The sequence below is a fragment of the Siniperca chuatsi genome, linkage group LG4 (assembly GCF_020085105.1).
Source record: "Siniperca chuatsi isolate FFG_IHB_CAS linkage group LG4, ASM2008510v1, whole genome shotgun sequence".
Taxonomy (NCBI): domain Eukaryota; kingdom Metazoa; phylum Chordata; class Actinopteri; order Centrarchiformes; family Sinipercidae; genus Siniperca; species Siniperca chuatsi.
Window position 1 is genome coordinate 18,100,333 of NC_058045.1, and position 22,267 is coordinate 18,122,599.

Sequence of the window (22,267 nt, forward strand, 5' to 3'; positions counted from 1 at the left end):
TTGCTTCAATACTTTATCAATTAGTGATCAGTCAGGAGGAGGGACCCGGCTGTCACCCAGGCGTGACAGTTAACAAGCAGACAAAGGGCTCATCGGATGGAGGAGGAGTAGGAGAGGAATGTTAAATGGGTTTGATAGGTGCATATAAGAAGGGTTTGAGTGTTTGGGAAACGGCTGGGAGGCAGGTGGGGTATGTCATAATGAAGAAGGGGGTTGGGTGGCACACTCAACACAAATGGGGCTGTGTGTGAGTCTGTGCGTTCACATGTGCATATGTGCATATGTGCATGTGTCTGCGTCAGCCTTCCTGAATGCCACAAGGAATCCACCCTACTACTTCACCGCATGATTGCACATGACACTGGCACTAATCCAGAACTAAAGCAGCTCCAAACAACCGTAACAAGCTTTTACCACTTAACACTTATTGATCCATCAGAGATTTTCTCTGTCCTTCACTTTATCAATCAACATTTCACAGCCTGTGTTTTAGTAAGTAAAAAAAAAAAAAACATAAAAACTCTAGTCTCTGTATAATAACCAAGGTACTGCTTTCCTTTCATGGCCAGAAATAGGGGCTTTCCAATAAAATACATGAGTATGTGTGTGTGTGTTTAAAGGATATACACAAAAATGTACATCAACACAAATCAACTGAGGACATATGTGTGTAAATGGACTGTACTTATATAGGGCCTTTCTAGTCTTTCTGACTACTCAAAGAGCTGCTACTACATTCACCCCATTCACACACAGATGGAAGAACTGCTCATCAAAGTAACTACTCATTCACACACCGAAGGCACAGCCCTCAGAAGCAATTTGGGGTTCAGTGTCTTGCCCAAGGACACTCCACTAAACATGTGGGCTGGGGGAAGCCAGGAAGGCTGCTGACCTTCCGAGTGGTGGACGACCCGCTCTACCACTAAGCCACAGTCGCCTCAAAGGTGTACACACCTTTGCCAGTGGCCCACGACTGCAGACAGATGGAGCATGTCTGTACCATCACCCACACAGCTCTGGCCCCTATCCGACAATTCTTCTTTCCTCAAACCCTTCTACCCCTATCTGAACTGCTCCCCCCACACACCTCCCATCTGACCCCTGTGTCTGGGTTATGCCCCTCAGCTTGAAACACAAACTTCAGCTTCGTTGGAGAGTCAGTGCAACATCAAAGCTGAGCCGCCTGTTAACACTGAAACTATATAGCGCTTCTGGCTAGCCTACTGACCCGACATGCTAAGGCTACACACAGAGAACAGCGGGATGTAGACACACACAGACATACATACACAAGCTCTCCCACACATATTCACACACATGCACATATAAATGTTAGCTCTGATTCATGGCACCTTTCTCACCACCACCTGGCTGGTCATAAAATGAGTTTGAGTCAGATCAAATCATGGTCAGGTGTGTTTGAACTCCAACCTGTACAACATGAAAAGGATTGTCTCCCCAGGAGGCAACATCACATATGCTACACTGGGCCCATATGTCATGTGTGTCCTGCATCCTGAAGCCATTGTAATTGTGTTCACGTTGTAAGAAACTTCAATCAGATCTTAAAGCAGACCCCATTATGTGCTGCAAAGGGTCAAGGTTAACCACTGATCTAGAGTCAGATTACTCTCATAAAGGCTCCATAAGGGGGCATGTAACCATATCTGATGTATCTGTGGTTAGAAGTAAGCTCCACTGGCTACTTCTTATCACAGTAACACATCTATCCATTAGTGCTCCCTTCCATCCGCTGAAGGAAGCAGAAGGGTTGGGGTGGTCTGTTCAGCAGAGCGTTTGGAGGTGCTCGTTTTTGGTGGAAGGACTATTAATTCTGCCATTAAATAGATTGGTTAATGACTTTCAGCACTAATAAAAGTTGTTTTTTTGAGTGAAGTGTGAATGCAAAAATAAGTAGTCACACAGAAACTGGTGTTTGCCCTACCATACTTAATGCAGTCTAATACTCCAATACAACATCATGAGTAACAACTACAACTAAGCACCAGGTTTAAAGGATCATAACAAAAGGGCGTCTCTCGTAGTCTCCAGGATTTTGCAATAAGGCTCTCACCAGGCTCCCTATAATGTTTGATGATGTGGCCCACACAGATTTGGTGGTTTTGGGTTTCCACCAAAGATTTTTATAAAGCTTTCAATAGAGGGTGAGCCAGAGAGATTGAGAGGCCTATTGAAGGAGAGAAGTCTGTATCATTACCAGGCGCTCACATTGTAATCACTACCAGGTTTGCACTGCCCTACTCTACCACCTGAGTCTGTCATGCATGCTAACATTTGCAGACACTACACACATATAGAGGCACCAGTAGATGTCTAGAAAGAAAAACAGAATGTTGCAGACGTTCCAAAGTACACAGTACAACAGGATGCTAAATCATTTCATCCTGCATACATAAACCAGGCTGATATACACCCAACATTAAAAACATCTGAGGACTTGGAAGAAACAGCCAGAATAGGGAAGAGAGGGGTGATATTTGCTGTTCTGTTCTCTTTGATGCTAATGAGGAGCCCACCTTCGCTCACTCACACTGTGTCAGTTCATTATTAAATGTACAGGAGCCAGGTGGCTCTGTGTGCATTCATGCATGTGTGTGTGTGTGGATGTATGTGTGTTTAGGTAAGAGAAGACACAGATTTGGCTGATTTCATCCCAAAAACTTGTGAACACGTATCTATGATCATCTCACAGATGTCATGCCCTCACCATAACCTAACCTAACAAACACAAACACATGAATTTCTAGACATTAAAACATTAATTGAGAAAAACAAGCACACAAACATTCAACCCACTTACCACAGCAAACTGAACACACACTTTAGTGGGAGTTGCATCCCATTTGTATGCCTGAGTGCTACCTTTAGACAAGCCTCCATACATCAAAAAGTGTAATTAACCTTTACACATACAAGAGCACTTTCCACTGACATTTTTAACATATAGTTACTCTGGGACACACACACACATACGTGTCTGAGTGTTATTTTTCTGTGAGACCAGAACACAGAAGTGTGGGCAGACTGCAAGTACTTTTCTCACACACACACACACACACTTGTACTTTATAATCTGACTTTAACTGGCAGGACATCATCTCTCACATTTATTTGAACTGCTGAATATCACCATTACTGAACTGTAAAGAGCTGTGAGCACATATTGTTATGCAACCCTATGTTTCAACAAGATTTATCAGTTCATTTTGGAGGAAAAGAGACATAACTCAGTTCAGGGTTATCCTTGCTTTCTGTGGAAACCCAACAACATGAAAAGCAATTCCCTAAGACTTATTTAAAGACAAGAATTGGCCAAGAAAAATGTTCAAAATTATCAGGTATACTGCTAAAACCAAAACACTAGAATACAATATAAATGTGATGTGTATTTTGTATTAAAGCTGCAAATATTTTCAACCATGTGTCTCAGGACTGAAAAAGGACAAGAATTACCATAATGGTTCTACAAAGGCAACCCAAGGAAGATCTGAGGAGACCCAAACAAAATAACAGACCATTAGCACCTCTTAAAATCCCTTAAACCACCACTCTTCAGCCTAATTTACACTCTAAAGGTGCAAATCACCCCTCTATCAGACTAACATTAACACCTGGAGCTTACATGTAATTTACCTACAGAAAATTAACACTTCAATGACCAGAAGAATTAGATTAGGAATGGCTGAGAAATAAAGGTGGTCTGTGAAAAAGCTGTTGATTACTTGATTAGAACATATTTGTTCATGTCTGAGGGTGGATGTTTGTGTATTTCAGAGTGTATTTGCAATGGCTAGTGTGTTGGCCTTAATCACATTTCTGTGAACTTCATGAACCAACTTAAATTCTTTCAAATTACATATGTAATCAGGAAAACAAAACAAAGCATAGAATTTATGAAAGGAGACGTGAGAATACTACAAAACTCATTTTCTGAGGGTGGATCCAAAGCCACAATGGAAAAAACATCACTGTCTACGATTAGATCTGTTATTTCACTGCCTGTGATACACTTTGGAAAGCATCTAAAATACTCTTGTCCGGTCATGCATGACTCCCACCTCTCCTTGCTAAGTGCCATGCGTGGGGGATCTAAGTTGGGATTCTCCATGGACTCCATTTGTGGGCAGCGCAGGAAGTAGTAAAGGGTGTGGAGGGCGTCTGGCGACCAGGACACAGGCTGCTGGGGACGGGCATGGCGGGCTGGGCTCAGACCTGGGCGCACTGAGCTCAGACGCTGCATGTGATGCATTGCACGGGACACCAAGTCACCTGGAACAAAGGAAATATGAAAAAGATCACTTAGATAGTTTAAGTAGATCTGTTGTTCTAATAAATGCATGAAGCTTGTTCATTTTATTTGCTTAGTTCTTTAATACAGTATCAAAGATCGCTGGAGTGGTAAGTGGCACATTAAAAAACTACAACTATAACAAGAGTTCTCACTGCTCAGAATAAACCCTGTGGGCTCCAAATCCATTTGGATTTCCCCTTTTCTAAAACCACTTAAATTCAACCCCCCTTTACTCATTACTCTCCCGCCATGTCTGTAGTGGTATTTGCCATTAGCAGTGTCATTATCAGTGAGCACAGGCAGACGGCCAGTCTAAATAGCCATTCATCTTTAATCACTGAAGGAGTTAATGGGCTAACAGACAGTTGATCGCAGGCTCTAATGAACCGTTCAGCTGTTTCTCTATTGACGTATTTCAATTACTGCACTCAGCTTGTAAAGGTGTAAATGTGGGTATCAGTCACATGATAAAAGCAAGGTTAAGATCTGTGCTTAAATCTTGTAAAAAATGTCTAAATTTGTCTCAACTACCACTTGTGTGAAAACACTGCAGTGCTGAGATAAAGACATATGAATAAGAATAAGAAATATGCAGCTTATCAGAGGATTCATCCACCCACACTGTGAGCTAGGTGCACACCTATGTGCAGTTGGATAAAGGTCAATTGAAATTACTGTATGTAGAGTAAAAAATATGAAACTTTATTAACCTAAACAGACATGGAATGATGTACATAACACAAAAAAGAGAGCATAGGTCTGCAAGGAGTGGAGCTTGTAGATAACATCGTAGTGTGTGACCATGGGTGTCATAGCAGGAACATAGTGGAGAGACAAAATATCAGTTGTCACAGGGAGGGGACGTGGAGGATGGGCAGAGAGAGGCAGTGTGTGGAAGAGAGGCCAAGTTGAACTTGGGATCGTGTAACGCTCATTTAGCATAATTACCCCGGGTTAATTTCTAACCAGATTACTATGAGTAGGAGGGCTGCACAGGATCCAAGGCTGGGTAGTTCAGCAGTGTGTGTGTGTCTATATTAAGGGGTTTGGGGTACTTCGAGGGGGGTTAGATTGAAGTGGCCCTCCCAAAACGGACCGCACTTCAAGCTGAAGGGCCTCCTTTGTGTTAACCACCACCAGCAGTCCCTCCAGGAGGTCTCCTAGGAATTCTTGTCCAAGATGGAAAGCTTCTCCCTGGCTTTCCAGCCCATATTGTGCCCTGAGGTAAAACTAAGCTCCAGGGGTCAGAGGGATATGAAATACTTCATTCTTAGATTACAGCTTATATTGGAGCCCTTGTGGAAGCCTGGAAGTCAATAAACAGTGACATGACTACTTTTTGAATACATATTGATGTGATTATGTGCCTCTTAGGTCAAAGTGGCAAGATAATGAAATGTTTCAAAGAATAAGATAATTAGAAGATGTTGACTATACTGTCAGTCAATTCAATACAAATATGTTTACACAAGTTTTTATCTGGACTCGGACTGGAATTGGCTTTACAGGCTTTAGCACAAAGCTCATTTAATTTGGGTTAGTCCAGTCCTGATCTTTAATATTTCCCTTAGCTAACTGGATGGTCACATACTTGTAGTTTCCCATAGCTGGTGAAGACCACCACAGAGCTGAAATGAAACATTCAAATGTGTGTTAAGACAACTTTCAGAGCCAGTCTATTGCTTACACTATATTTCCAATAATTTTGGACATTTAGCTGAACTGTCCAGTATCCTGCCATACATTACCCATCATGTTTATGTATGGTGTGTGTTCGTGTGTCTGGCCAAGTCCAGTCTAGAGATCCAGCAGGACTGAGCAGCTTAGTACAGATGCTCCTGTGTCTGCATGGTCTCTTGGGCTCAGATCTGAGTGCCAAACCCTCTGTGTTTTTGTTGTGTGTATGCGTATCGGTGAACACATGCCTGTGCATGTGTGTGTGTTTGTGTGTGTGTGTTTGTAGGCGTGAATGAGTCTGAAGGATGCCAGCCCTGCCCAGAACAGCCCAGCTTCACACCACCAGAGAGATGTGGCACAAAGAGACCACTGAGCAAGTGAGAGAAAGAGTGTGTCTGTGTTTGAGAGTGTGTGTACACTTTCTTAATGCCTCACTAACGGTGGTGTTGTATGAACGTGGCCTTGTGCTGGAGGAACAAATGGCAGAGTGTTAGCTCATTTGGAGAAGGAAACCTATCCCAGCTCTCACCAACACTAATCTCCATCCCTCCTCCTCTCTCTCTGCCCTGACAACCTCACTCTTCAACTCTCTACCTTTCCATCATTTCCCCAGACACCCCACCCCCCACACATCTCAACTCTGCTTTAGCCCCTCTGTACGCCATCCTTAAACTTAATCTCCTAGCCTTTCCAACCTCTTTCCCTCCACTCCCCTTCCACTCCTGTCTTTTTCTCACTTTTTCATGACCCAATTCCAGCTCTCCATCACATCCTCCAGTTTAAACAAACCTGTGTGTATGTGTGTGTGTGTATGTATGCCTCTCTGTTTACCAACCTCAGTCTATCATGTGTATGAAACATGGACATCTAGAACTGGCAATATTTCAAGAAATCCGTCCAATCATTCAAACTCCAATGGTTGGAGAGAAAAATGTCCCTAGGCTACAAGGAGTGGACATACACCTATATAGCTAAAGTGTGAGAGTCCAAGTCTTTTCCCATGTTGACTAACTTGACTGGGGGGAAAAAAGATTCAGAGCTCTGGATAGTTTGTGTTGACCTGATGCATACTGCTTAGCAAAACAGACCAGGCACAGACAATATACAATCAGAGGCATTATCACTTTACTCTCCAGAGCTCCATGTGTAGATAAACTATTCCATTGCTTATTTTTAGAAGTGCACATTAGACAACTTTCAGAATAAGGCACAAGACGGGGCTTATCTTAATACAGAAAGTGATAAAAAAAGAAGTAATTCTATTATCGCTGCTTGGCACTTGGCTGTATGAAATAACAGCCTTTTTGCCAGAAGAAAGGTTTCCTGTCTTCCAGAGCCAGTGAACAGTGTGGGGAAAAACAAAGTGTGTTTAGAGAGTGTTCAGAATATGGTCACGTATTTTAAAAAATATAACAATTAGTTTATCATTTCTGGGAATGTTTACTGTCTGTAATAACAAGAATGTTTTGTAGCTTCACTGTGGTTCCTTTATGACTGTTAAAAGAGCTCAGAGGAATTTAATAGATTAAACACGTAATGTGAAAAAATCTGCTAATATTAAGTAGATCCAGGACCACACACTCTATTCTGAACTACGTATACTCACTGAGTTCAGAGATGCTGCCCACACAGGTTGCCAGCAGGGACTGTTCCAGCGTCCTCAGCTCCAGCTGGGCATAGGCATCCTCTCTGCTGTCCGCAGATGTCTGCTGGTTCTCTGTGTAGGGACTGAAATGGGCTGGGAGAGACAAAACACCTACAGAGACAAAAACAGAGAGAATGGCATTCATGATTAATATGATAAGTTTGTGAGCAGTGCAAACTAGCCTCTGTAATTTCTACAACCATCCATCCACACTGCTTCTACAGAAGTCCCAAAACAAATGCTGGTGGTATTTACTTAGTGTATTTCTAATACTTGTAACATGTAACCCACACCACTGGGGGCAAATAAACACACAAGGGAATGTGAGCCATGCTCTCAACACATTCAGGAAAATAAACAGAGCGAACAATGACATCAGGCTAATACAAACAAAACAAATGCTCACTGCATGCATCGGACGCAGGCCAAGGCCTCACAGAATAGAGACAGAATAAAGAATAAAAGACAGACTAAGACTTCAGTGTTACTGCAGATATTTATTTCTTTAAATCATGGACATTATACAACATATACAACACATACTGCACATGCTTGATGCATACTCGTCATATCTGCTGATATTTTGCAGAAGTCTGAAGAAATTAGTAAAATAAGGATGGTTACAGTAGATACATGATTGTTAAAGCTGAAATCACTACAGTATATGGGAACACTCAGTAAGATAAAGGTTTGGTATGGGGTTCATATTTAGGATGTCATCAATCAACAGAGAGCTGAAGGGGTCAAAGACCACCAGCAGCCCAGGACTCTAACAACCCCTGACCTTTTTTACACTAACACACCGACAGATGAAGAAACAAACAAACAAATCTGCTTATGAAAGAAAGAGGATTTGCAATTTGTTACATCTTCTTGGTTTTAATAGAAAACAGCATCCTTCACTAACATACAAATTAATTGACTGCTGGGTGGCTTAGTGGTGGAGCAGGTCGGCGGCGGTTCGATCCCAGCTTCCCCCAGCCCACATGGTGTAGTGTCCTTGGGCAAGACACTAAACCCCAGATTGCTCCCGAGGGCTGTGCCATCGGTGTGTGTGCGTGAATGATTGGTTAGTTTCTTTGGACTGGTTAGCATTTGCCATCTGTGTGTGAATGTGATATGTAGTGTGTGAAGCGCTTTGAGTGGTCAGAAGACTAGAAAGGTGCTATACAAGTACAGTCCATTTACCATACAGTAAAAGGTAGTAAGGATGAGCTTTAAGGCTTGGTCCTGTGTTGATGCACTGGATGTAAATACTTTAGACTAATGCGTTGAAATATTTGATACACTAAAATAATACAAGTTCATGGTTGATTTGCAGGATGAAATCACTAATTGATTTTTTTGCAAGGTACTCCATCTAAAATCATGGCATGTGGTGTAACTAGGGTCAATCTGGGACACATGTGGTATTTCCTCTTCGAATAGACCCAGGAGACCCAGTCAGCCCAACCCAGCCATCTCTGACAAACTGGATATGTAATGTTGAGGAGAACATATGGAAAACACTGTTTTTTAAATACAAATTGAAATAAAATAAAATACACATCTGTCAAAGGAGTATCACTTATCTCCCTTCATAACATCAGATAACAGACAAATTATGATATGTAACGGTTAGACACCAGGTTTGTGCTTTTATTCTACATGACCAGTTGTCAGACTAATTACTTGTGGGGAGATAACATCATTCTTACATAACTCAAAGATGTCATCCAATTCTTTAACTGCTGTAACCCCCTTGTGATTGTTGTTTTCCAGCTAAAATGGATAAAAGTTGTAACAAGTGAAGGTGAGAACACAGACGGCTGTTTTCTGCCCCTTAGTATCTCTCTGCTGGCTGTTAGCTCTAACACCTTCATTAGCTTTGTCTGGAGCAATATGTGGTTGTGTGCTGTTAGCTACTGTGCAGCTAGTTGATCTGGGTGAACACATTTAGCTGCCCAAAAGTTAACCTTTATTTTGGCTTCAGAATTAATCTGCCAAGCCAGAGGAAATGAGTGGGAGATGGCTGGGGATAGAAAAGAGAAATGGAAAGATGAAGTTTGTGATTTATTTACAAAGCCTGAGGAAAAAATCCTCCTCATCTCAAACTCTCCCTAACCTCCCAACAGGGAAAAGATGGGCTACCATCCCTAAAATGACATTCCCATGTGCTTCCGGCAAGCATTGTCCTCTGATTGGAATCTGAGAGGGATGTTGAAAAGAAAATTTTGATGTGTGTAAAAATAAATTCCCATCATCTTACTCTGAAGTCTCTTCTTCTCAGCACCCCGTGACACAAGAGGAGATTGAACTTTGAAAAAAAACTGAACAGATTGAATCTAGGAGGGCAAAGCACAGACTATTTTAAAACTAATAGCTAACCAATAAGCCTTTTTCACAGAATATGCTTATCTTGCCTACAAACATCTTTCTGCATTGTAAATCGTGTGAGGTATGGCTACATGTGCTTACAGGAAACATGTACCGTGCCCAACACTGGAACAAATTTCCAGAAGATATAAGACTTGCCCAGACATCGACTACCTTTAAATTCACATTAAAAACATCCACATTAATTATACTTGCCTTTACATTTCAGTCCACCGCATCACATGGAAACAATGTATTAGTATTTGAATACAAAGTATGGACACCATTTATATTTGGTGTCTAGTTTTTGATATTGTCACTCCCTGTAAATATACACAAAGCTCAGCAGAGGTGATATTTGAGAGTGACAATTATCACTCATCTACCATAAGCAAAGTGGAGGTGGAGCTTATGAGATGTTATATAAGCAGCAGCTGTGATAACAGCACCTGTGATAGCAGAACTGTTTGCAAACAAGCAGTGGATACTAACTGGAGTTGTCTGTTAGCAGTTCATTTTATTATGTCCCAGAGTAAAGGCTCTATCTAAAAGATCACATTGCTGCACAAACACCGTAGCCATCACAGCCTAATTTGCAACATAGTGTCAACTGTGTTTGGACACAAGCACATAGTATTTCACAATAAAGGAAAGGTAATATACAAGACAGGTACAGTATTAAATCACATGTGCTGGATATAAACATCATCCAGTCTATATGGCTATATATCAACAGCTCTATAAAGACAGTGAGAGGGTGATATTACAGCATGGATTTCTCAATTGAGAGGCAAAGGGCACATAATATGTTGACTTCCTAAAACCAAAGCCAACTAGAGAAGGAGGAAGTCACATCAGTCTAGAGTAGTGCTTCATAAATGAAAACATATTGATAGAATTAAAGATATATTCACTCTGGCAGAATTAAGCTGCCAAAGGGAATCTATTCTCATACAAAAAGTGTAACTTCATCTCCCTCTCTCGTACCTTCTCTTCACCATCTGACTTGTATAATATGTGCTGACTCCTCGGTTAAACACAATGGAAACAGCTGCCTCTAGCAGAGTACCACTGCTACAAAGAACATGCACGTCAGACAACCAAACTATACACAAGCTTCAACACATCCCTGTTCACTCACACAAGCACAAACATACACATACACTCACGTCTGTGCATATAAAGTATGTTTGCACTTCTTTGATGTGTCACTTCAGGTATTCTATGATGCAGGCTTTGCTTTTGCAACTTTAAAATGACACTGAGCACACATAAAGTTGGGTGAAGCACTGTGTTAATCTCTTTTTCTCTAAAGGCCTTGGACTATCTTTTCACAGAAAAATAGAGTAAAGTTTTTCATAGTGATGGCTGCGCAGAGAGAGAGAGTTAGAGAGAGAGAGAGAGAGAGAGAGAGAGAGAGAGAGAGAGAGATACCTTTCTCATGTTATGCATACTCCCCCTGAACTGCCTCATTGTGTATACACCACCATGTTTTATGGCCACCATAACTACAGTGGCCTCCATGAGTAGGAGGTATTACTGAATGTGACATGTAATGTGAATACCTCATTCAGAAATGGCTTCATTCCAACTAATGTCAGAGAGACTCATGCCTCCTGAGGTATAAGAGCCATTCTGAGAGATTCTGTCTCATTAGTGTGGGTGAGGGAGTGTGAAAAGATGAATGTACCGGCAAGTTTGCGCAAGACTGTGTGTCTATGGGAGTGAGCAATGGTCTGCAAATTAACAGTTACTCTGACTCCCTGTAGTGTGATTCACGTCACATTGACGTTTTTCCAGTCTTCAAACTCTTTTTGCATTAAATATATTAAATGAAAAAAATAAAAACCTAATAATACCCAGAGGGCTAATTAAACCAGTGAATGAAGTCAGTTCAGAATGCATTCAGCACGAAAAACATTACATTTTTGCTTCTTTACAAAACCAAACATGTCAAACAGGCGCTGATTTGATGCATACTTAAGTTTCTTGTTATTACTTTTACAGAGTATTGTTTAGCCTATATTTAGCATGCTTAAAATAGACATGTCTTGAACAGAAGCAAAATCTTTGGAAATGTTAATGTAGTTTCAATTGATATTGTCATATTCTTTCAAAGCTGTGGCAAATATTCGCACACCACCACACTCTCAGCAGTTCCCACAGTCCCACCCCGTTGCTTGCCTCACCACTGAACCCCAGCCTGCGTCATTTGGGCCTGATGTAGGTCTGCAAGCTAACCAGGGCCTATCCCCACCACCACTAATATCACGAGCACCAGCAGCTCCAGCACTATATGCATCATTTTTCTCTGGCACTGGGGGAGGTTGAGGATAAGACAAAGAGGAGGGGGTGAGAGTAGAAGCTGAGAGGAAGAGAGACTCTGAGGGTTATAGAGCTTTGGTGGAAGATGAATGAGTCATGCAGAGGAGGGATACAACTGAGGAGGGACTGGGGGTGGGGGTGGGGGTGGGGGGTGGGGGTGGGCAGGAATATCTGAGACTGCGAAAAGGGTGAGGCAGGGGAAGACAAGTGGTACAAGGGATTCATTCTTTTGCGGGCATTATGGTTCCACTTCTGAGGTTGACCCTGCAAATGTCATGTAGGAATCCCAGCTACAAATCCCAGATGAAACTTACCACAAAGCCTGTGGCAGCCCCCAGTCCATCCAAACTATCTCTCAAAACCATTACAGCGCCTCCTAGCTCAGCCAAGCTATCACTCACAATGATGTTGGACATACTACCTTAACAAGGTCAGAAAAATCCAACAACTACTTTTTGTTATGCTGAAAGGTTTTTGCCCAGCAGGGCTGTCACTCTCAGTTAAGTGCTTTTATGACCCATATCACATTAATAATATTGCTGTCAAATCAAATTTCAACATTCAAATTTCAATCTATTGTCAGGAAATCATAACAATTTTGAACTGCGACCTGCTGGTAAAATGTGCCAGAAGGAGTTAGAGCTGATGGAACTGAACACATCACTGCCTTTCCCACATGCCTCGACTCTCATTCTTTGTTGCTGTTGTGATATCTCATGTTATCTCCCAATGTCACAATTTGTTCTACTTGACTCTAAGTTTGTGTTTTTTGCACACACACACTTGGTAGCAGCATTAGGGTGGAAAATATTTGGAGGGCATTACTGCTTCTCATGTCTACTTCTTCAGTGAATATCTGGAAGATATTTAGGTTTCACCTTCAATAACAGGCTAGAAAAAACAGCTCTAAATTCTCAGACTATGGCAAAACCTCACACTTTGAGTAGACTTTGGATTGAAATTTAGAACACACTGTTCACTATGCCAAGCTTTCATGAGTAAATATAAACATTTTAATCATTAACATTTTACTGCTTATTTCTCTTCAAAAACATTTCACTCAAAGGTCACTTTAGTAACTTCATGTTTGACATTATCATTAGGAAATGACAGTCATACTTGACAAGGATAGAGAAAACTGAACAATTGTGTGACTGATACACAAAAAAAACATTTTGCAACAAGTTAGGTTATATAACTACTAGCATGTAACAATAAAGTTTTCTGTTAAAATGTATTTGTGTGTTGCCATATTCTTTCACAGTTTTTAGTTTCATTTCTGTTTCCACCAGCTCAGCCCTGATAAAAGTACATTCTTAGACCATAATTGCTCTGTGTGTGCCAATTTGTTTTGTCTACTGTTGATAGAGTGTGTGATAGACAGAGGGACATGATCAGCTTTGCTCCTGCTGTATGCTCTCGGTTGAGCGGATAGAAAAAAGTAAAGACTCAGAAGAGTGTGTGTGCATGCACACAAACACACACACACACACAAACACACACAAGTGAACACCTGCCTTGCCTTTTTTTAACAGCCTCTTCATTCATTACAGGGTGGATGGATCATAGAGTCAGGGAAAGGGGGCTTCAAAGACACTTCCCCTGCCCAGAAAGGTGCTCTGATTCTGGGCCAGGAAGCTATACGCTAGTCCCTGTGTGTAGGCTGGAGGGTGGACAGTTACACAATTGTACAGTGTTTGACAGAGCTGTTATTGGGTGTGTATCACCCCCACAGTATCCTGATCTTCTCTGTCTTTCAGAGAGTGTGTCTTTCATACAACAAAAGACACACACATGCTCATGCTTCATTGCATGCCAGTGGAATCCATAGGCCAGATGTGATGCTTCACTCACAGGCCTGGCCTCTTGTTTTCCACACTTAAAGGCTCCAAAACACCTGTTTTTCCACACATCCAACCTCACCCACACACACACCTCATTCTTCTCGTTGTTTTTACAGATTGTGTGCCACACACAGGTCTTTTGTTGGAGGTACTGAGTATGATTTCTGAGAGAATAACAGTGAGATTGATGAATGAACTTTATGGTATGTGTATGTCTCTCTGTAGAATCAGAGGGATAAGTTTTGTTCAGCTATGCTAACTACAGAGTTTCAGCATACAGGGTTAAAAATATCCATGTGTTTGCTTGCTCTGGCGAACCCTCATCACGTTCCTTATCTAAACAGAATTCAAGTGGGACAGAGGGGCATTTAGAAACTTAAAGTGGTCTATTAGTATTTGGGCTAAAAATAATCATTCATTTGACCAGTTAGCATATAAGCGTGTCTTTCAAAATACAAACTACCTATGGGGATTTGGGGGCAGACAGAGAAGCATTCATAAGCTGAAGCTGCTTACAGTACATTGATCTTTCACTGGAATATTCGTGTGAGCGTTTCAAGATGTTTCTGATTTAAAAGGCATCAAAATGACAGATCTCACTCACACACAACTACATACACACACGCCTGTCAGAACCTGATAAATCACAGACCATGATAGACAAGTGAAGTAGGGTCTGGTCAATGTCCCCTGACACCTCTGGTGACCCCCAGCTGCAAGGGGTCATCGGTCAGAGGTGGTGCTCAGCTGGGGCTAAAAGAGGAAGTAACCTAATCAGCTGTGTAAAAGGGGGCTTCCCTAAGTCACTGAGTGAGAACACCCACACACCATTAATCACTGTAAGACACAAGCTAAGATGGAAAGAGATGAAAGTTCCTATATTTGGTGAATGTGAAGGAATCACATGTAGTGTTAAAAAAAGATTTCATCAGAATCAGAATCAGAGTCAGAAATACTTTATTGATCCCCGAGGGGAAACTCTTTTGTTACAGCTGCTCACTATCACATCAGTGCACACAGGAATAGAAGTTCTAAGCAAATCAAAATCAAATCAGATCATGTGCCTGATCTGCCTGCTGTTCTCAGACTGTTGCCGTTATCCAGCAGTAAGCTTTTGGCTTGTAAAGATGTTTTCCACAAAGAAGGTTAAAACTAAGATTTGAAAGTTTAAAACAAAGATTTAAAGTGTGAAATTTAGTTCCTGCCCACAGGCTAAAGGTAAGATTTTTGGATCTGTCCACTGTTAGAAGTCTGCAAGAAATCCCAGTGTGCAAAGCCACAACGATTAGATCTGACTCTTCACATGGGGTATGTTGAATCTTCTAAAGGAGTGTGTTGTCTGTGTTCAGAAACTAAAGTTGTTAGTACAACCATGGGCTACTGGTCTGCTCTTATGGAAAATCCAGCAAGATGGATAAAGTATGACTTAAAATGGTCTTGAGTAAATCTGAGGTGCTCAAACACATGCAAATGGGCCACATTAAAGTCCAAGTGAAATCACATTTAGTCATCCCTTTTTGTAGTCAAAATAATGTGTTTTTAAATGTATTGCTAACAGTTTTTTGTCTGTGTTACACTGTAGGGAACAAGGGACAAAGTAAACAAACTGATTTTTTTCTCAGAGGAGAACACAGGACAAGTGATTTACAGAGCAGATATGTATACTCTAGCAGACAAAAAAATGCTATTTAATTTTAGTTGGACTTCAAGTGGCTCTAACAGTGCAGCAATGTAACTGTTGAGCTGTAAATGTGGTCTGCAATAACATACCTACCACCACCCCCGAACAAACACACACACACACACACACACACACACACACACACAGACAAATTAGGAGTGGTAGGATTCAATATGGTTTTGGTTTCCCACAGCCCTGAAAAGTATCGCCATAAGCTCCTCTAGACAACCAGGCCTAACCCTAATCCTAAACATGACTTCAGTTTTCTCCCCCTTATCCTGTTCCCTCCTTTAGTCTTCCTCTTTCTCTCTCTAATCATGTTTTATATTTTACATTGTAGGCCAACTGTGGTGCCTGTGGCTATCTAGTCTCATTCAACATTCCCTGTTTCCATATGTGACACCACTTCACATAGTGCGCAGCAAAGGCACTGTATAGCTCTGTTGTTGGATAACTAGGCTTTATAGGTTTCACTGCCTTATTGGACAGTATTGGGGCTGGAAATACACTATACTGTATATGGAGTCTGGTTGTGTTTTCTCCACGACACAGGACAACAGATATTACACACACATCCACATAAACATCCCACCTCAAACCCGCCCTCTCATAATCAAATCCACTTGCTATTGAGATGATGTCACCTTCCAAAACACTGCCAGGAGCTGATGTATTTGACAAATAAAAACACAGGAAAAACTCTCAAGGGCAAAATATAATGGTGGCAATACATGCACTTTGGTTTAGAGAACAATTCCCATTAGTGTCCACCAGCTGTTGAGATTTCTTTTTCTGGATCTTATTGGCTGGAACAGATCAAGGGCTGGCTGTTTTATTTGCCAAATTTAAAAAGAAACAGTTAAACCTCCCTTTTAAGAACAAGCTGCCCTCTATTCAGTTCTCTGACAAATAACACTATGGGCAGCAGGCTGGGCAAAGAAGCACAAAGTGTGTATGTGTGTGTATGTGAGTGCGTTTACACTAATTGCTCCCATTCTGTCTCTGTGATCAGCTCATTTTCTCTCAGCTGGACCCTCTAGAGAGCGAGAACAGAGAGCCAGTCAGTTTGGATAGTAGACAACACGCTCATTGAGGAAAGGCCTGAATCTGAACTCTAGATCGTCACCGTCCTCAGTAGCACAAGCAAAAACACACACACACACACACACACACACACACGCACACAACCAAACATTAACATTGGCAAATCACAGTACTCAAGACTGAGTTAGAGGTTCATATTCTTTTCAGGAGAGGAAACTCCAGTAAAGTTAAAGTTTCACTGACCAGTTGGCTGTGTGGATCTCTCACTTCCATAAAGGGAACCAGATGCCTAAAAACACTTCAGACTTTTTCTGAGTGTGTGCTGTGATGGACGTTTGAAACCACTTACCACCAAATAAACATGAACTCTGGCCATTTGGTGGTAGCCAAATGCTAAGTCTTTTCATTATTAAATCAAATAGTTTCAGCCTTGAACTTATAAACAGTGTGATTCTCAAGTCATTTCAAATATTCAAATAGGGAAGTTAATTAACAACAAAGACCGAGCAAGCACTAAACATATTTGAATAGTCTGCAATTAAAGGTTTGAAAGTGTGCAGGGATTCATAAGTGCAAAACAAGTTTTGAACAACAAGTGCGTGAAAATGCAGAATTGTAAGGGTTACAGATGTTTTGAGCTGGCAGAACCAATTCACTAGATTTGAGCAAGAAGTATAGCTTCATTTTCTCACAATTTTCACAGTTGCACACTCAGTCAGTTAGTATCCCTTGCATGCAAACTCCAGTAGCCTATAATGCATTATGTGACTCCACCTTGGCTCAGCTTTTGAATTTTTCTGAAAGACTTGACTTGCAGATTGATTACAGCCTGCATTTGTTTCATGCTTGCTCATTAGTTTTGTCATTAATAAGCGTTCACACAATAACACCTTTAAAATTAACAGCAAGATAAAGACTGAAATAACTTCAGCATTAGACACTTCTGTGTCTGTGTGTCGCAGACAGACACACACAACACTCTTTCATTATCACTTCAACCCCTGCCTGAATAACATCCATAAAAAGCACATTTTGTGACTCACCAATTACTTATTAGATTATGCTTCTAAATCTATTGCTAACTCTCTATCTTGCTCTTTCTCTCCTCCCTAATTTTTCTCTTACACACTAAATTGAGATATAAACTCTTCCTGCTGCAGCATGGTTCTCACAGTCCACCAAGCGGTTTTGATAGAGGGACTTAGGAGTTTGACGTTTCAAAGAACTGGATCCAAATTCCCCCTTGTAAATCTAAAGCAGCTTTCTGCTGATTAACATTCCGTGTTGGGCTGGGTAGAGAGCAGAATCATGACGCAGAACGGAGTGAGTCAAATGGGGGGAAAATACAAGGAAGGGGGGATGGAATATGATTAGGACTAGAGGTTTACTCACTCTTTCAATCACTCCTGTCCTCCTTTCTCCTACTCTCTCTCACCCTCTCAAACTAAATCTTTGGACTCAGTGGAAAAGAAGCTCAGGAAAGGAAAGGAAAACCACTTTCTGGGCAGCCACCGATTGTTGTTCACTCACACAGACATATAAGCGTGTTGCACAGTATGTTTGTGTGTGTATCTGTGTGTGCTACAAGGTGTGGCCTACACTTGCATCAGCTACAGACAGTGGTAGAATAAGTACCACAACTTAAAAATACTCCATTATAAGTTTAAGTCAAACATGCAAATATATACTTAAGTTAATGTAGACAAAATGTACCATGAAATGGAAGTACTTAAGTAAAGTACAAGCACCTCCAAAAGGAACTTACATGAGTAAATGCACTAAGTTACTTTCCATTACTGGCTAAAGACATCTTAGTTTAAGCGATTAAAACTTGCACAGGCAGCTCAATAAACACAGGCTACATTTACTTATACAGACAGAAAACTATTTGTGGAGGATTGTTGCATTAACCTTCTTACTATCACACTCCAATTAAGCCTGCATTTAGAAAGAACAACTGCCTACAGACTCATCGCATCCCATTATAACCTGCCATGGATAAGATAAATAGAGAATATGAGTATGCATTATTTCATGGGCATTACAAATCAGCAACATTTTACAGCAGCAGACAGTGAACAGAGCAGAGCTTTGTTCAAAAGGCTGTTCTTTTGTCTGCAGTAAAGAGTAGGGCTGGTCCGTTTACATCTGCCTGACTCTACTGTTGTCCATGCCATTGTTGACAACAACTGTCGTCACCGTTAAAGACAGAAGAGAGGTGAGAGTTCGATGCCTCATGCATACCTCATACAATTAGTCAGGAAATCAATACCACTGTTGGAACATGTGTAAGACCAACATACTGGCAATAAATCAATGGACCACCCAACCTCAGACACACATGATGACATTCTGATAAATGTGCCCGGTGCAGTTCACAAATATCAGGACAGAATTAAATAATGGTATGCCCCAGGCATTGAGGTGTCATCAAAAGCACAAATCATGTGGCCATGTTGTCATTTTGGCAGTTGACAGAAGAGCACAGATAATAGCTCTAAATATACAGTATGTGTGAGTTTGTGTGAGCTGGGTGTGTTAGGGACCTGCAGGGCGTGTCAGGATGTCCACCTCTTTAGCAGGAGGCAGTAAACTACCTTTAACCAGACCAGTCACCTCATTCAACTGGCTATATGACCCATCTGACACCCAAAGGGGTTTACAGCTCACCCCTGACCCTCACACACACACACTGAACATAGAAGGATTGTCCATACCTCAAAAGGAGCCTGCTAAAAAGGACCATCCTCTTATGCAGTTATGTCACCTTTTGACCACCAAATATTCACGCCCACAAAGCAAAACTTACACATACATGCACATGATAGTGCTTAAGCGACCGTCAATGAACTTGATTGCACACTTTGTGCTAGAGAGGGAGCTAACTAGCAATAAAAAGAATGAGTAAAAAACACAATGAGTGAAATAATTCTTCCTTTTGTTTATCATTTAACACTTGAAACAACAAAAGACAAAAGAGAAGATAAGTACCTACCCGTGAATATGTGTCAGATTATGAGTGTGTTTTCTTGGCACTCTGGTTTATTTTTGGCCAGCTCAGAATATGAAAAAGAGGAATGAAGATCCATTTATTCCTGTTTGATGGACACATTGATTGCTGAGTGTGTATCCTCTGCCTCAGAGTATTCTGACTTACTGTGAGCTGGCCGCATCTTATGTAAATCCATTATCAGTTTCAAAGTTCTGCCCTTCAGTTTAGGTGAAAAACAAATGAAGACACGGGTCATTGCTACAGCATTACCTATCATCCTGGGCCATCATTACTCTAGTCTTGTCCTTCAAACACAAAGTGTTGCGACTCCAATACAAACAACTCACACACCCAGTGTGATGAGTGTTTGCTGCATCTTCTTTGCAGGGGGCACCTGCTCACACATTCCTCAGCCCAAGCATGGCAGCAACACAAATAAAATTGTGGGAGGTGAGTATGTGTGTGTGTGTGCATATGTACAAGGGGTGGTGTTTGTTGCTATGTGTGTTCCCAGCTGTTGCCTCTGCAGGTGCTGCAGGCAAGCTTGACTCAGTGTGTGTCATTGAAATACTTTATAAGGTCATCTCAACAAGTTTAATCTGCGTAGTCTGTTTTAATGTTTCTGTCCATGTGTGTTTGTACCTCTCAATGTGTGTATATTTATGAGTGTGTCTGTGTGTTATACAGGTCATAAGAAGCTACTGTTTCAGTGGTCTCTGTGGACCACCCACTGAATCCCTATCCTCTAAGCAGCAGATGGAAAAAGAAAGACAAGGATCACAGGCGAGGAGAGATATCACCTCAAGAGAGACTGTTGTGTTCCTCAATCTCCTCCATATTTCTTCTAACTATAAAACCAGAGCACTTCAACAAGCACTTTAAGAGGTACAAGCAATGTTAAAGCCAAAGGCCATTTGCCTTTTAACTGCTTAGGAAGCAGGGCAATTCTCACAAGCATGTGTGTGTGTTAATGCATTTCTTACTGAGTATCACAGAAGATCCGGTCAATTCACTTCAACTGACGTTCCCACAGCGCTTCCCAAGCCACAATGGCTAAATAATAGCTGACAGACTTTAAGCCCTTCCTAACACAGAAACTCACACCCTGGCACACACACATATGAATTTTAGCCTGACCACATTGTATATTACCAACTACACCCTTTACAGAAATTAATAAAAACCTATCTTGGCAGGAAATAATCGATAAATCAGGAACGACACACACTTGACTGTGTTACAATGTGAACAAAATTAGGGAATGGGAGGCTATGGAAAAGTTTCCAGATTGTTGTACGGTCTACCCACTCAGACTTGTAATATGTGCTGAGTGTCATGCTCTAACCACCATGGGTATTGTTAGTAAATCATGACTACTGAGAGGTGCTAGCCACATCCTGACCACACACAGTAAAACACACAAACCCCACTACCCTTCCCAGAGAGCCCAGGCTGCCCAGCAGAGACCCTTTAAAGGAGTGTTGTGCGTGGGTGTGTGAGTGTTTTAGAGGAATGTTTGTGTGTAACAGATTAGAGGAGAGGACTATTCTTGCACATGCTCACAGCTCCTGTGCAAACAGCAGACTGAGTGACAAATCTGTTTTCATTCTCCTTTTCCCACTGTAGGGTTTGTCTAGGTGTGATGATGACGGCTGAGCATGTGTGCGGGCCCTGCCGATCTTCATCAGCTACCACCTCCTGCATTTGTAGGAGGTGGTAGCATTTCACTTGACGAAATCTCTCTTTTCTGCCCAATCCTTCACCTTTTTTAAAAATTCTTGCTCCAACTTTTAGTTCTTGTGCTTCCTGTCCTATTCCAAGATAAACAGCAACCCCTGCTTTGCCCACTCGGGAAACCCCATGACCACAAATGGCTAGACAGACAGAAGGAGAGGCTCGTGGGATATTTCATTCAACTGCTTGCCAAGTGTTCAGAGTTGGGGTTTGGACTATCCTAAGCATAAGCTAGGAACACACACACACACACACACACACACACACACACACACAGACACACAGACACACAGACACACAGACACACAGACATTGTTTCCCTACCCTGGGACAACTCCCATTCTCCAATTTCAGTCCATGAAGTCTTACAAACCCTGCAGGGTGATAATTAACTATGTTTTACCTTTTGCCTCTTGAGAGAAACATGGGAGGAAAATAAAATAACACACCATAATGAAGATGGGAAAAGAGCTGGGGAGAACTTGTGTAAAGAAGCAATTCTGCATGAAGACAGTGATGGTATTTCAAGAAGCAAATGGAAAAAAAAGAAGACCTCTTAAGTCCCCTACTGAAAGCCAGACTGAGCCCAACAGCCATCCTCCCAAAAATTTGATACCCAGAGATTACTGTGCATATTTAAAATCGAGCTTCAGCC

At 41.5% G+C, this 22,267-nt stretch overlaps 1 protein-coding gene across 1 annotated transcript in view; it reads right to left on the reverse strand.

Annotated features, from left to right (window-relative positions):
* The window catches only part of abtb2b (ankyrin repeat and BTB (POZ) domain containing 2b), a 50,811-nt gene that overhangs the window by 13,356 nt on the left and 15,188 nt on the right, over positions 1-22,267 (reverse strand). Inside the window, exons 2-3 of the mRNA XM_044193154.1 lie at positions 7,599-7,748; positions 4,083-4,293 (exon numbers count right to left, since the gene is read on the reverse strand). Coding sequence (XP_044049089.1) covers positions 4,083-4,293; positions 7,599-7,748 — 361 coding nt within the window. The remainder of the gene's footprint in view (positions 1-4,082; positions 4,294-7,598; positions 7,749-22,267) is intronic.